At 40.4% G+C, this 16,099-nt stretch overlaps 4 protein-coding genes across 6 annotated transcripts in view; 3 read left to right on the forward strand and 1 right to left on the reverse strand.

Moving 5' to 3' along the window:
• The window catches only part of irf1a (interferon regulatory factor 1a), a 10,616-nt gene extending 7,162 nt beyond the window's left edge, over positions 1-3,454 (forward strand). For 2 of the 3 annotated variants that reach the window (XM_071900025.2, XM_078283502.1), the window contains 3 exons: positions 1-69; positions 305-471; positions 1,425-2,549. The exon at positions 1-69 is cut by the window's left edge and continues 22 nt beyond it. In XM_071900025.2, the coding sequence (XP_071756126.1) occupies positions 1-69; positions 305-438 (203 nt within the window). In that variant the 3' untranslated portion in view covers positions 439-471; positions 1,425-2,549. Of the gene's footprint in view, positions 70-304; positions 472-1,424; positions 2,550-3,383 lie in introns of those variants that run through there. The other variant, XM_078283504.1, reaches the window with a different exon arrangement.
• A 2,424-nt stretch (positions 3,455-5,878) lies between these two features.
• On the forward strand, positions 5,879-7,481 carry LOC139912270 (GTPase IMAP family member 7-like). Its single transcript, XM_071900033.2, has 2 exons — positions 5,879-6,103; positions 6,386-7,481. The coding sequence occupies exons 1-2, from the start codon at positions 6,043-6,045 to the stop codon at positions 7,237-7,239; spliced, it is 915 nt and encodes a 304-aa protein (XP_071756134.1). The 5' UTR covers positions 5,879-6,042; the 3' UTR covers positions 7,240-7,481.
• A 997-nt stretch (positions 7,482-8,478) lies between these two features.
• On the reverse strand, positions 8,479-13,380 carry LOC139912261 (CDC42 small effector protein 2-like). Its single transcript, XM_071900020.2, has 5 exons — positions 13,332-13,380; positions 10,782-11,029; positions 9,953-10,054; positions 9,775-9,853; positions 8,479-9,142 (listed from the first exon to the last, which is right to left on the reverse strand). The coding sequence occupies exons 2-4, from the start codon at positions 10,833-10,835 to the stop codon at positions 9,779-9,781; spliced, it is 231 nt and encodes a 76-aa protein (XP_071756121.1). The 5' UTR covers positions 10,836-11,029; positions 13,332-13,380; the 3' UTR covers positions 8,479-9,142; positions 9,775-9,778.
• A 71-nt stretch (positions 13,381-13,451) lies between these two features.
• nip7 (NIP7 nucleolar pre-rRNA processing protein) lies at positions 13,452-15,989 on the forward strand. The gene is made up of 5 exons (XM_071900021.2): positions 13,452-13,591; positions 13,713-13,799; positions 13,929-14,067; positions 14,726-14,866; positions 15,277-15,989. The coding sequence occupies exons 1-5, from the start codon at positions 13,536-13,538 to the stop codon at positions 15,394-15,396; spliced, it is 543 nt and encodes a 180-aa protein (XP_071756122.1). The 5' UTR covers positions 13,452-13,535; the 3' UTR covers positions 15,397-15,989.
• The last annotated feature ends 110 nt before the right edge of the window (positions 15,990-16,099 follow it).

The raw sequence follows: 16,099 nt of genomic DNA on the forward strand, positions 1-16,099 counted from the left end.
CTGAGCTGTGGAACCAGACTGGAGAGCAGAGAGGATGGAGAGCACACACACTCTGGGATCATTGGCACTGTAGGACACTGTGTGTGTGTGTGTGTGTGTGTGTGTGTGTGTGTGTGTGTGTGTGTGTGTGTGTGTGTGTGTATAAGCCCATGCTTGAGTTGTAAAAAAAAAAAAAAAAAAAAAAAAAAGAATAATCAATCCTGCCTGGCTAACAGCTGATAGCTCATATCTGTTGTGTTTCTCTCTCTCTCTCTCTCTCTCTCTCTCTGTGTGTGTGTGTGTGTGTTGTTTTCTGCTCCACCAGGCACTGGTGAGGACTACCTCTACACCCTGCACACAGAGAGCTATGCACATTGGACAGACAGTGATCTTCTTGGTCAAAACTACATCAAGGAGCTCTCTGATTGGTCAACACTTCAGCAAACATTGACCCCATAGCTTTGCACTGAACAGCAGCCACCAAACCTACTGGTAAACAAGAGCTCCCTCTATTGGTCGATACCAAAAAAGGCTTTTCCTGTTGGCTTTCTCGCTGACTTTTCTCATCCTGCCTGTCTGACCACTGAGAGAGAGAAATAAGAGAGAAAGGGCTGACAGGGAGTATTGATCTGTCAGTCAGTGGATCATCCTCTGCTGAGCTGAGCATGCTGAGATAAAGATCCTGTTCCAAGCCAAGCTTTACATCTGTCATCATCACTCCGGTTCACTGTGGTTCACTGTCACACTCTTGCTGAAATAATACCAAGCTCAGACCGCAGATCTCATTTCACTGGTTACAGCTCAGTAGAGAGTCAGTTACTGCTCCGCTGACTGAGCCTCGCTGTAAGTGTTACGTTTACCCAACGACTCGTACAGTGAAACACAATCTGTGCCTGTAGGCTGCAGTGAAGAGCGATGCAGAACTAAAACAAACTCCTTATGTTTTCTGCACCAGGAAACAGTGTGACCATAATTCATATCAGTCATTGAAAGGCACCAAAATATGAACCTCTACACATTCGCACATGCATGCACACAACTCACACGCACATACACTTTATTGGAGATGATGTGATCAGTTTGGCTTCACTCATATCAAATGTATATGCTCATTTGCTCATTCATATCCAGTGTTGCCAGGCCAGCAAAGCAGACACAGGAGTTTCAGGGTAGCTGGCAGTGCTGTGTCTCTGCCTAACAGGAGAAGCTAGCCGTCTGCCTGCATGCAGTGAGCTTGATAGCAGCAACACAAATCTAACTCATGTTACTAGTAATTTAGTTGGGAATAGCAAAACTTTGCTCATTTTCCTCTCTTCAGTTGCCATAGTTTTTGTCTGTAAGACTGCAGAAATATTCGCTATACCTTTTGACTTTTGGGTTTGGCAAGTTTTTAAAATTGCTCCATGAGGTACTAATGCCTTATTTATATATTTTCACATTGTCAGATTTACAGAAAACAGAAGTCACTCATTCCAATGGAGGATTATTGGCGGAGATGCTGCAAATTTTCTGTGATACAAGCTACTTTTTGCGAATAATTCTGCAGTTGCAGAATGTAAAAAGCTAGTACAAGCACAGTGCCTTATTGGGTGTCTCTGTATCCTGCACCTGTATTGTGTTTGCTGTGCATATTTGTTTGTTTTGTTTCATTTTGTTTTTCTTTATGTTTGTGTGCTGCATTATCTGCATTATCTTTGCAACTGTTATCTGGAATTATTGTATGCCACCCTGTTAAAAAGCTGGCACTTGCATTCATTTATTGGACATAAGCTATTTCTTTGCCCTGAAATTTGTCTGACATTTTGTTACAAGGATTGACAGTATGTGACAACCAAACATGACTTTCACATGTACTTTCAGGCCAAAAAAGGCATTATATTTCTGTTTGTTAACAATGGACTAAAATACAACTGTATTTTCAGTTGTTAATGGTTTATAAAGTATTTTCCCACTACAAGTCAAACTACAAGAACATGCAGTATGTGACTATAGCCAGAATTTAGATGGTCAAGTAAATTGTTGATTGTATCTTTAAAGATAGAGCAATGAAACAAAAACTAGTGTGCTTGGGAGCTTGGGAACTGAGAAAACCAACCGTGCCACACTATGCACTGTGGTCACTGAGAAACCATGAACAACAACCATACTGTATGCTATGCTGCCTGAATATACAGTGATTGAATGTTCAGTGTGGAGTGACTGAATGTTGAGTGAATATATGTACAATTATATGTATAGTCTGCTGTCTATGTTTTACACTGTCCCTTATATAAGAGTTACTAATGCTATATATCTTGTCTCTTGTATGAGACAGTGTAACAGGGGGATACATTAGATTTGTGTTAACAAAGAGGTGTCATCCACCGTCATCCCCACATACTGTAAATCATCCCCTGAATAGATAGGATTCACACTAGCAGGATGCTGTTTTGCACAGCAACAAATTGAAATAAATGAAAAGATGCAAAGGCAGCATGGCAGTAGGACTGTGCTGTGTGCCTTTAATCATGCTCACTTTTATAAACTTGTGCATTCAGTTTGCCTTCCTAAACAGTTTTCAGTAAAACATTTTCAACAATATGGAACTTCATTGCTCAACCTGTGTGTGTGTGTGTGTGTGTGTGTGTGTGTGTGTGTGTGTGTGTGTGTGTGTGTGTGTGTGTGTGTGTGTGTGTGTGTGTGCGTGTTTTAACACATTAACATGAGGCTCACTACAGCAGCAGCACTGGGAGCAGAGGCTCTATCTGAGACAGGAGGAAAGCAATAGATCCATATTTTTCTGTGAAGGAACGCTGGCCTGGCCCTGAAGGTGGGACTAGACAAAAAGACTGCTTTACAAACTGAAATAATTAAACAAGCTACAGCTGCTTTTTCAAAGACCTGTTTGTCATCCCATCACACCAGGAAGCACCAAGTAAAGCTCTTTTGCTCACAATGCTATCAGAGTTGCAAACCAGAGTGGGAAGTGGTCAGACCCACACTGATTGTAGCTTAATTCCACATAGTCTGGATGCAATCCAGCCATAAGGCTCATATGAGAGAAAAGAGAAGGGGAGGAAGAGGGAAAAAGAAATGTATAATATAATTAAACACAGCCAAAAGAAACACAAAACAGACATTTTCAGGTGGCTATGCACAGTAATGTGAGCTCATGAAATCTAAACTTTTTGATCAGATTGCAAATATAACATAAATATGAACATTGATTATAATTTCTTAAGCGCTGCTAAACATAAAAATGAATTTTTACAGTGTTTTTTACAATGTACTTCATTGTAGGTTATAGTCACAGTTCTTCATAACATCTATCCAGAAACAACTGTTAACAACAGTTGATACAGTTAATTATTCCCAAGAATTTAGTTGGCATTTTTCAATGGGAAATCATTTGTGTTTTTCTCCAGAATGAACTCAACCAGCAGGGATGCTAGTTGCACAGTGGTGCACAGTCGATCACAGACGGATGACAGATGCAGCATTTGTTTTTCATTGTTTATTCTGAAGAATAAAGACAAAAGTTTAAGACAAAACTTTAAATAGACTTCTTAACCACTTTTTTTTTTTGTGTTTACAGTATCAAAAGTCAGTATCGGAAGAATCCCAATGTAAACTGGATTTTTGAACAACACCTCACACTCTATTACATCAAACCAAAATAGTATACTATTAAGACACAAAATATATGTAAAGATAGCAGACCAGCACGACCTGCTGGGCAAACATCGAAGTGCAATCCCAATCCCAATTGACATGAGGAAATTACTGAAAAATAACACACATAACTTGGGCCAACACACCTGAAGAGGACCGATACATGCCTTCAAAATGTGACGACTGCATACCAGTCAAGAATAGATAACATGATCACTTTTCACAGTAAAATTGTGTCACAAAAACAGAACGGATGGAATTAAGAAACCTGTCAGTGAATGTTTGGAGGGCGGTTGCCAATGGTTACAAGGGACATTCCATGATGCCGGAAGAGCGACAACAAAACCAAAGATTGTAACTTCATCGCCGCTTGATTCCTGGCAGAGCTGGTCGCTCACGATGTTGGTATTCTACAGGAAGATGCAATAACATGACAATGCTTCATTCTGTCGTCTCTCTTCCAACATGGCGTAACGTCCCATGTAATCATTGGGAAAGACTCTCCAAATATTCTGCGGCAAGGTTCTGTTTCCATCAAAAACCAGGAGGGTTTAGGGGACACAATGGCCAGATTTGCCAGATGATGTGACGTGATGCTTTTGAACAATCATGTTACATGCACTGCATAACAGAATTTTAGCCTTAAGCTTATAGACTGCCACTGTTTGACTGTTAGGAGGGAGTGTGAATGAGCAAGAGAATACTGTATGAGCGTATCTGTGAGAGGGAATGCAGAGGCCTGCATATATGGAAGATATGAGGAATTATCTGCCTAAATGCATCAACTGATTCCTTGCTTGTGTCTTTAACTGTTAAATTCAGACTAGAGGTAGCAGTACTTTAGCCTGGTCCTGACCAGACTCTGACCCAAAGAGGTGACCCGTCATCTTCCAGGATGGGAAGTCGAGAAGGAATTCTGGCACAACTTCACCTACTGACAAGGTGCAGCGAACACTGGAAAAGAATCGATTACAGCAACACTTGCAGTACTGGGAACAAACGTTTATTAGTAAAAAACAACGCGTTTCGGCTCATGGCCTTCATCTGGGTTTTTGGTCTGGCTGTTTGTATGTCCACAATACATTTTAATAGAATAGAATAGATATAGATTAATATAATTTATTTTGTTTTGTTTCGTCTTGTCTCGTCTTACCGTGAATCAAAATAACATTTCCATACCGTCATAAGTGTAGCCTAAGACACAGCCTTTGTTATTTTTACCTCTGCCAAGGAAGTTATGTTTTCATCCCTGTTAGTTTGTCTGTGTGTCTGTCAGCAGGACATCTAAAAAATTTATGAAAGGAATCTATGAAATTTGGTGGACAGATCGGCCTTTGGCCAAGGAACAATTGATTAGATTTAAGGTGGTGATCCAGATCTGGGATTTCCACTGTTATTTTTTGGTAGCCATAACTATGACACTAACAGTGACAGAGACTTGATCCCAAATCTTAAAGGTATGTTGCAGAGTCAAGAAACCAATTGAACTTAAAGATGAGATGAAATGAAAAATGCCTTTTTAACCCTTTTAGATCACATCCCCGGTCATACTGTGCACCTATTTAACAATATATGCCAAAAAAAATACCAAAAATCAATTTCATTGTATTCTTATATCAAAATTCAATCATGTTTTCTTCCTGTAAAACAAAATATGCCGTGTGCTTACGTAAGCATGCCCGTAACTAATGTCAACCAATAATATCATGACATCCACCCATCAATCAATCTTCAACTTTAAGCGCACAGAGCTAAGAGGCTAAGATTCATTAGTTAGCTAGCTAGCAACAGCATGGTACTTCTGTGTGTCTTCGGGTGTTATGACACACCCACTTTTCAACGTTCAAATCAAATTCCTCCCAACGTTATGTCCCGCCTGTCTTTCCTGTTTCACTCGGAAATACGTCACGATACGGAAGTTAGATACTCTCGAAATGCCGTTTCATCTCGACTTTAAAACTGAAGTGATAGGAGCGATGTCTTTGGGTGTAACAGCAAGTTGGAGAATAGTTCAGCTTTCACAGATGTTTGCACTGTCCGAGCGCCTTCTATTTTTAATGAACATTTCCATACCCCTCCCTTTAATTCACAGCTCCTTGCTCCACTTGCTACTCAGGATAAACAGGAATCTGACGCAATCTGTCATAGTTTGGTTTCAGATTCATTTTATACCTGTGCTTCTTTTATTTAGCTGTGGCTGCATTCAGACGGTCTTGTGATTCCTGCATTCATACAAGGAAGAAATCACGAAATTGGACTTGATGCATACGAAACCGAGGATTACACCAACACTGACTAAAATATAGGCTGCATATTTTTGTGACAAAAGTAATTAAATGAATCAGTTAAATTCAAAATAATAATAACTGACTAAATCATCCTTGGGCTCCTGCATTTCATCTTGACGGGAGAATGAGCGGTCTATCAAGAGCACTGAGGAGTGGTCAAGTTCTATCACGTTCCTTAAAATTTGGTGAGTATGTTGATGAACATGCTAACTGAGATAAGCTTGCTCTTTCTTTTTCTTTGCTGATGTGTAACTTGATAACTAAATGGTTGTCACTGATCACTGGGGACAGTTCATGAGATTTTCTCAAATCATTGGTGACTGCTTTCATTTGATTATATTTTAAGTTTTTATTTAAGAAACACATCTTCCTTCATTTAAGGCTGAAGTAACAAGAGTCACACGCGTTGCCTCATATCTCCTTTGTAAAGTTATTCTGAATCATAACTATGTGCTTCCTCCTCACAGCCTCTGCAGGCAAACGAAAGATTGTGTTGCTGGGGAAAACAGGAGTGGGTAAGAGCAGCACAGGGAACACCATTCTGGGCGAGAAGGTGTTCGTTACTGCCAGTTCTTCCAACTCAGTAACAAGGAGGTGCGAGGCACACACCAGATTCATACACGGTAGAGAGATCACCTTGATTGACACGCCGGGATTCTTTGACACCGACGTCCCAGAAGAGGAGTTGAAAAAGGAAATACTGAAGTTTAACATAGAGTGCGTCGCGGAGGATGCTCCAGGGCCGCACGCTTTTGTCATCGTGCTCCAGGTGGGCAGGTTCACGACTCAGGAAAAAGAGACCGTTGCTAAGATACTGCAGTGTGTTTCAGAAGAGGCCCTCAGACACGCCACGGTCCTCTTCACACACGGATATGAGCTCAAAGGAAGGAGTATCGAGGAGTTTGTCAATGAGAACGAGGGGCTGAGGGATCTGGTGCAGAAGTGTGGCGGACGGCACCAAGTCTTTGACAATGAATTCTGGAACAAAACCCAGCAGGGACGGGTGATGAACAACGCGTTCCAGGTGGAACAGCTACTCAACACGATTGACAAGATGGTGGAGGAGAACGGATGCTACACCAACGAGATGCTCGACGTAGTGAGGCGAGAAGCGCTGGCAGAGAAAGAGCAGATAAAGAAGACGTCAGCAGGAGAGATGTCAGAGGAGGAGATGACAAGGATGGCAAGGGACAAAGTACTGAACAAGATCCTGAAGAAATGTTTACTTGTAACAGCGGCAGTGTTGTTGGAAGCATTTCTTGGAGTCCCTCTGGCATCTAGACTGTTGATACACATGCTGTCAGAGTTGAGTTCATTGTGAAAAAGTAGTAGCCGCAGCAGCAGGAACAGTAAAACACAGTGTGGGAGCATTTAGAGGAGGGATAGCAGGAGAGGAAGGCCGGGCTGAAAGAGTGGAAGGAAAGTGAAAGTATTCTCTCTCAAAATAAAATTTTTTTTTTATCTATCTGTAGAATGTGAAAAAAAACATGAGACTTGAAAGTGAAATTACAGTTGATTCACACAGGCTATTGCTAGACATTTTTTTCTGCAGGATGGAAATAACACTGCAACACCTTATTCATCTCTGTATTTTATAGTTTATCTTTTTCTTCTATTGTATTCAAAGAAAAAAATACTACCACAAATCAGGTAAAGTTTAACCAATGAATAGTTTAGAGTGCAGAAAAATAACTTCAATCAATTTACTGCGGATACTCAACATTCATGATTGCTTATAGCAGTTTACAGGTGGACACATGACTACGCACTTACAAGGTAAAAAAAGAAGGGAAATAACATAAAATCCCACCAAAATGAAGAGATCTTGTGGTTCTGTACTGGTGTTGAGTGCATTTTATTGCAGAAAATGATTCAACAACTCTTCACCATACTGGTGTTAAAGGAGTAGGTGGTTTCATTGTAGTGTAGTTGTCTGCAGTGGAGGCCTGTAACTAGACTGGATTAATGTTGAATAAAGTTTTGAGTCATCCATTAATTGTGTGTCTATGTTTAAAAGATGAAACCCTTCGTTCATGTAAAATTCTAATGTCAAGAAACATTTGACCTGTGGAAATGTATTTGATCATCTAAATTTGGGACATTTTAATATATGATGAGCTTATCTTGCAAGTGGCAAGTAGGCATTCTGCAACTAGGTTCTTAACCAACCCATCATAACTCATGAATTGCCCTCAGGCGATTCTTCTGATTTGGATTATTTATTTAGGTCTCATCACATGACTCACAAGACTGTCACTGCAGTGAGCTGTCATGTGACTTCAGATCTTTGCTGTGATAAAATCTCTTCTCACACTGCAGGTGCTGGTGAGATTTCACCAGTGTCACCATATCACACATCATCTTATCTAATGTAGCTCTCACTGCATTGATTCTACTTAGGATTCACACTAGGGAACCAGGGTTTCCTTAAAAAGTTGCTATGTTTCCCACTTCCTCCTTCGTCAGCCCTGGAAAGTACCGACCAACTATTTACCCTCCTGCATCGCCTTGAGACCACACTGATCAGACAAAATAATAAAAATGACTTCAAAGAGGCAGATTAGGAAGATCATAGTTTATTAAAATTCTATATGGTTAACTCTAAATGGGTATAAAAAAAACAGTTGAAATCAATGCGAAATTCCTAAGCAATTGTGAGTGTACAATATATGGTCCAGTGTACTCTACTCATTTCAAGTTTATTACACAACAGCATTCTTTACCCCTGAATGCAACTCAGAGAATCATGAGTATTTTCCAGAATAAAATGGTGAACATATCGCTTTTTGCCTTGCTACCTCTACCTGTCTTTTGAAAAACCTCTGAGAATATAGAAGGAAACAGAACGTTTCAAATCTCCAGAGTGGCCCAGCCACCATGAGGTCCGTTTACAAATCAGATAATAAATACAGGCATCCAAATGGGCTAAAACAGCAAATATTTTGAAAATATTCTCCTCATGCATACACACAAGCATACATCTGACTGAGATTATGAGCTTTCTACACCCTCTTATCTACTCTTTACAGTGCAACAGTATGGCAGCCAATGGATAGCAGTGCTTTCATTAAAAAAAAAAGGAAAAGGAAAATAAAAATATATACACAACATTATGGAAAAGCAGTAATTTCATCTTTTGGTCCTGTGTCCATTACAGACAGAACTGCTTTTGAAAATGCTTCCTCATATCAACAACAGTAGTTTCCACAAGCGTCTTTGATGGTCTGTAAGGGGGAAATAAGTGAAACATGTGTTAGGATCTCAGCAGCTTGTCTCACTGCTGTTCATCCCCTCAGCTAGAGTTTCTCACTGGAGCCCTTTTGACGAGTTGAGGGCTCAGTGGGCTTAGACAAATGATCCGTGCGCTGCTTGCTGCTGTGTGTGTGTGTGTGTGTGTACGCATAACTTGCCATCACCTGTTATGACAGAGCCTGGCTTGGAGTCACGGCTCTTACTCAGGGAGAGGCTCAAACTTTAGAACTGTTAAGACCTCCAGTTGCAATGTTTCTACTCCTTTTGACCGATTATATTAACAGGTAAAAGCTGGGGCTGGGATGAGAAATTACAGGAACTACTTGCTTTCTTCAACATGAAACTTCCACTCTTATAGATTGCTTATCAAACTGTTCACCAAGCCTGCAACACGTTTTTTTGGTCAATGTTATATATTTTTGCACACTTAAAAAGCCCTTTTCACACATAGAACCCGCAAGAGTGCTGTGTTAACTTTTCTGGCAGTGCTGGTGGTTTCCCCTATTGACACCATTAGCTACTATTCGTGAAAATTCTGTGTACACTGAAAAACTTGGGATGTGGATTCTAAGAATATTAGGAGGGACTAAGCAGTATTTCTCACCTTGTTATAACTGAGAACCTTCAGAGCCTCCGTGTGCGTAGCCACCTTTAGATTTCATCTGGGCCTGAACAAGGTCCACCTATAAAAAAAACAAAATTTAGTTCAAAATAGCCGAGTGAAAATGTGTATTTGATGTATTCCGTCTGCTGTGTATTCTGAAGAGAAGCCCAACACTTACTGATGCCAGTCCCAGGCCCATGTCCCCTGAGCCTACATGTGTGGTGTGAACGAAGTTTGTTGGCTCCCCGATCATGGAGCGATCTATTCGCCGCCGCCGCTTCTGAAAATGAAAAAAAAACATAAAAAGAGGGGTTTTTTTAAAATTTACCATCGGTCTCATCATTCTCAAGGTAAGGTAATGTCACTAATTATAGTCGATGGAGCAAAAGTAAACAACAAGCTGAGAGAAATGCCGTTCATCAGTCTGAAACACTGAAAAAAATGTGCAGATGCGATGGGAGTTTAAATGGGAATTAAAAATGGGAGTTAAAATGAGACGTGGGTTGACACTCATGATCGTCCTTTGCCTGTATGTCACTGAATGTCTTCTCATCTGTTAGGAAGTAGAATGGGAGGCCACATACAGGCTGGTTGTCTACTCTCACAATAATAAGCCTTACTGATAGTAAATACGAGAAACATGGTTGCAGACAGAGGGTTTTGGGGAGATGGGGAACCCCCTGCATTTTTGCTAAACCTGTAGTTTAGGGTAAACGCATTATATATTGTGTGCTCTCAAGTAGGATACAACCACAATCTTTTATTAAGTAATTTCTATGAGCATACTGAATATTTAAGATTTGGACAGTTTGATTACAATGAAAGATTTTTTATTTTTGAGCCAGGACTCTGCGTAACACCAGAACATGTTGTTGTTGAACACGTTGTAGCCATCTGAAGCACTTTTCCCACTGATTCTCACTTACAAAAAGGCAGCCACAGTGAAAATTGAGGAGATCAATTTGCAATAATTTACAATTAGGTTTTCCAGTTAATTTCATACTCACAGGTTGTGGCTGCTCTGCAATGCAGCAGCTGAAACACACCCAGAACTCAGTCATCCTGAGGCTAACAAAGAGGCCGCGGCAGCTTCCTCTCTCAGTTCAGTCGTCTCTCTCTGTCTGTCTTCCTGTTCTCAGTGTTACCAATGCCACAAGCCCACGCCGGAAGCTGATGACAGACACGAACGCTGGTTTCTCTGGGGCAAACAGTCGACACAAAGGCAACCGTCCTCCAGACCTTGGGCAACACACTCCTGTGGACACAAACAAGTTGGGAAAAATACACATTTGTTTTTCCTCTCTTGAATATTGACACATATATGTCACGTTAGCAGTTATTGTCAACATTAGCTATCATGTCAGTGGTTTGTTTTTCTTGTCAAACGATCATAGATTTGGATTAGCAACCTGCGGGCACCTGCTTGCAAGGCAATGTCTCATTTCCGATTGGATAAAAAGAGTTGGTTACTACCACAGAAATAAACTGAATCGTAGTGAAATGCAGGATACTCAATTTGTTGCTGGCTGATTTTATAACCAAATTCTTGCCTACTGTGCCTTACTGTGGCAAGACTCACAGCTAATGAGACAAACGCTACATCTATAGAGAAGAAGGAAAAGTGGTGTACATACAGCTCTGCTTCTGAAACTTAATTCCATGGTTGTTTTGTTATCTAGCTAAAAGTAAACACGTATATTAGTGTGCCTGCTTTCCCAAGTTATTTTACAAGTTAGTTTACTTTTGTCTTTCACTACTGTTTGGCAGCTGGATCATAATATTCACCATGATTAATTTTAAGTCCTATAAGACATGCTATTAAATACATTGCATGTATTCTGGTGATACTTCCCTGACACAGTAATAGCTTAAATTCCTTAAATTATTGGGACAGTTGTAAGTAAAAGTGTCAAGTCTGTGTGAGCTTGGAAATATTGTTGGAATGTAGAAGTCTTTTACAATAACATTTGACCATGGAATGATGTTTGTAGCTGTGAGTGTTTATGTTTTCAGATGAGTCCCTAAGCAATCACCTAACACTGGTTGTCCTGGTCATCAATAGTGCTAATACTTCTGAACTTTTCATTTTATTCCAGTAATGGTCACTGATAAACCTACATACATCAGACAATTTGTTTTCGGTTAACTCAAATTAGCACAGCATCATCGATCAGGTATCCTCACTAAAGCTCTGTGGAGCTGAAGGAATTTAGAAGTTTAAAAAATGATCAATGATTTTACTAACCAAAAGTGACAGACAAAAGAGCACAGGACATGTTTTTGGTTGCATTATCTGACAAAATGCGTGAAAATGCCTATGCCTATTTGACATATTGTGTTGCACAATTGCTCCGGTTTCATTTTTTAAGTGAACAAATTGTTTTCAGAAGCATAGGCTCTCAAAATGGTGGTACAGCATAACCAGTTTTAACAATATACATGTTAAAATGTAGAGTGCTATTGGGCATAGGCTACACAAGAAGTGCAACAAGAAGAAACAAGGTGAAGGGGCCAGAGAAAGAGGAAATCAATCGCTATTCTAATCTTAATAGTTAGGCTGTAAGCAACAGATAAGTTAAGACACGGAAGAGCTGAACCACGGGCTAAACGTTTTGCTTTCTCAAGTTTGTAAAAAGGATGAATAATTTATGGCTGTCTATGGAATTACATGAAATTTAGCCAATGCAAGGCATTCTATTCTACATTTCAGTTTTTTAGAGTAGGATCAAATAGCACCTGCTTCAGAAATGTTGAGATAGGTCATGCCGGATAATATATAAAGCTCTGTGGAAATGCGCTTGGCAACATCAGAGGAACAGGGACGTTGTTAGTATCAGGAACATTTTTCTTTTCAGCCATCTTGGCATTCAGACAGGAGGTGACAGGAGAATCAAATGATTTGCCAAAGGCAAACAGCTCGCCGACATCGGAGATATCGTGATTTGCAACTCCGGCAATCCACCTACATACCACTGGCATACAACTCCCATACACCCAAACAGGAAGGTGAATAATACAGTTAACGTTAGACACCAGAGAATAGATGCAGAAGTACTTAATGTTGATCTTAATGACTGTTGAAATTCGAAGAGGATTTACCCTGCTTTTGATCTCGGATTACACTAACGTAATCGGTATTTACAAACAAATGAACATTACGTAACTTTACACAACTACCGCTAAGATTTTCTCTTCACACGGCTATTATTGTGGCTAAAATTACTATCTGTGCACAATTTGTGTTGCATTTTTATTAAAATTATTTTTTTCTGATAGGTTAGACTAGTTTAAAACAACAAGGCCGTTGACTGCAATGAACTAACGTTAGCGTTAACAATTGCTAACGATGATAGCTAACGTTTGCTAGCTAGCTAGTTAGCTAGTAGCAGCAAGTTCGTGGTTTTTAACTGACAGGTAGCTAACGTTAACTAGCTCGTTTTTCAAAGTGTATTTGAATGTTAACAATAAATAATTACAGATATGTGCATTTAACTGTTTACAGTCTAAATATTAAGGCTGTTTCCTCTTGTAATTATTTCAAATTAAATAAAACTTACCAGATGATGGTTCACTTGCCGAAGTAAAAGCAACGATCGACTGGTAGCTAAAGAATGCTTCTGCAAAATACCAGGAACTGCGCTTGATGATTACGTAGATCGTTTTCCGTTTTGAAGCGTGACGGCTTCCGTATTGACCCACGTTTTCACAGGAGAGTAAATTACCACATTGATCACATTGGAGTTGCCTTGTAATTACTCAAGATGAGGCCATTAACAGACGAAGAGACGAAAACGATGTTTGAGAAACTGTCGAAATAGTGAGTGAACTTGGACGACATTTTGGTACCTTGTCTTTCACATTATACAAAGACGATCAACTAAGCTAACCTTAGCTTGCTTGTTAGCCTGTCTGTCTGACCCATGTCTTTCCCCCAACAGCATCGGTGAAAACATCAAACTCCTCGTGGATCGACCTGACGGTACCTACTGCTTCAGGCTTCACAATGACCGTGTGTACTACATGAGGTAATTCAACATTGTTTGTTTACACCCACATTATTTTATTACTAGCCTGGGTTGCAGCAGTAGAAACTGGAACATTTCAAGGATCAGCATTACTTGCATTTGTGACCACTGTGCATCTCATGCCTACAGTGAAAAAATTCTGAAGTTGGCCACAAACATATCCCGTGACAAGCTCGTGTCTGTCGGCACCTGTTTCGGAAAGTTCACCAAGACCCAGAAGTTCCGCCTGCACATCACTGCTCTGGATTTCCTGGCGCCCTATGCAAAGGTAACTAAAATGCAACACTGGACCTCTAAACTCATTTATTATTATACTGCAGTGATGCTATAAAATTATGCATGTGCACACATCTGCTTTCTGAACATTTTTGAAAAGTTTTGGATTGTGTAAGTTGTACACTGTGGTTTGATAGTAGCCCCTGTGTCCAATTATGTGACTGAGTGCGATTTTGCTTTATGTACCCTAAATATTAAGATCCATAAAATACTGTATGAGAGTAAACTGAGTTTGTGAGTATATCTGAACGGGCCAAACGTGAGCATCTGATTACATGGATGGGATGTGCCACGATAGCGGACTCCCTGGTCAAAAATGATCTATCCATCAAGTACTTTATGCAAACAATACAAATTATTGAAGACAACTGCAACAGTATGTACATTTGTATATTAGGGTAACTAAAAGAATCATTACCAACATAAAGACAATGAATGGCCACAAAATGATACAGCAGAGATGGGAGTATCAGGGTTCACATCTCACAGCTTCAAACGTATTGTCAAAGGCACATGTTTCTATTGAAATAAATTGGCTTGTAAGTTGCGACTGCAAGTTACATCCACACAATGCACGCTAAATTTCATATAGGCCTACTTAGTAATCCATGCATGTTCGCATAACTTAAATCTCCTTGTAATATCTTCAGTTCAAGGTGTGGGTGAAACCTGGAGCAGAGCAGTCCTTCCTTTATGGGAACCATGTGATGAAATCTGGGCTTGGGAGAATCACAGAGAACACAATGCAGTACCAGGGAGTTGTGGTCTACTCCATGGCAGATGTGCCTCTGGTAAGTCCTGGAACTATGGTGGTATATTGCTCAGTTGGGAGGGCACAGCGCTCTACCAGGACTAGGGGTTTGACTCCCACTGGGGCCACTCATGCTGAAAACGTACGTATACATGGTGCAGTGACATGCGTTGTGTAAAGGTGTCCACCAAATGTTAGATGAGCTGTAGCACAACCTTCAGGGCTCCACAGTGGTACCAAATTGTTTAAATTCAAGAATTCCAACTTTCCTTTTTTCAGTTCAGTTATATTGACACATATGTCAAGTTATAAGTTATCAGTGTATTTTTAGGATAATATGCTGCCAACATAGCATCATAGATCCTAGTCTTTGTTCACCCAGGGGAGTTAAAGGGAAAAAAATAAATTCTCTCACTTTGCTCCTGATAAAGAAGTGTTTTTCTTTCTCAGGGGTTTGGAGTGGCAGCAAAGACGACCCAGGAGTGCCGGCGAGTCGACCCCATGACCATCGTCGTGTTCCATCAGGCAGATGTAGGGGAGTTCATCAGGAGTGAGGACACATTAACATAGATGGGGTGTATCACCAACTGGACTGTCAACCACATTTTCTTTACCCTTGCTCAGAAACGGTCCAGTTCACACCTAGTTACACTCACACCCAGAGGCTGCCCATTACAACTGCCGTCTTCACCTGCCTGCTACTAAGCAGCTCCAGCGGAGTAGTTGGAATAAAGTGCCTGGCTCAGCGGCAGCTTGACAGGAGACTTTAAGACCGGCACATACTGTATTTCCCTTCCCAGTCCGGGGATTGAAACCAGGAACTTTCTATGGGACTGCCCACAGTGCCAGTGACTAGGAGTCTCCTCAGGTGTCGAGGACCATCAGCAGCCCACAAACATATTCCATTTCACCCTGCTTTGTGTGAGATCTTGTGAAAGTGGAGGGCTTGTTTCTCCTTGTCTTTCTTTTGTAAGTGTCATTTTGTCTTTGAAATAAATCCACATTGTCCTTGTATTTCTGATTTTGGACTCAGGAGCTTGCTAAATTGGACTGCAGTCAGATTGCATATATTCAGACAGACTGTAGTGTGAGAGAACTTGCACATTTTTTTTTATTTTCATAACCAACTTTAGCAACAGACATTACTATCCTGCAAATTAAACCCCAAAAAGTTGGAAAACTAGAAGGCATTATGAACTGAAATTGTTTTTCCTTGCAACACAAATCTGATTTTTATCTTTAAAGTGAGCACCTGAACAAAAGATGGGATATT

The sequence above is a fragment of the Centroberyx gerrardi genome, chromosome 1 (assembly GCF_048128805.1).
Source record: "Centroberyx gerrardi isolate f3 chromosome 1, fCenGer3.hap1.cur.20231027, whole genome shotgun sequence".
Lineage (NCBI taxonomy): Eukaryota > Metazoa > Chordata > Actinopteri > Beryciformes > Berycidae > Centroberyx > Centroberyx gerrardi.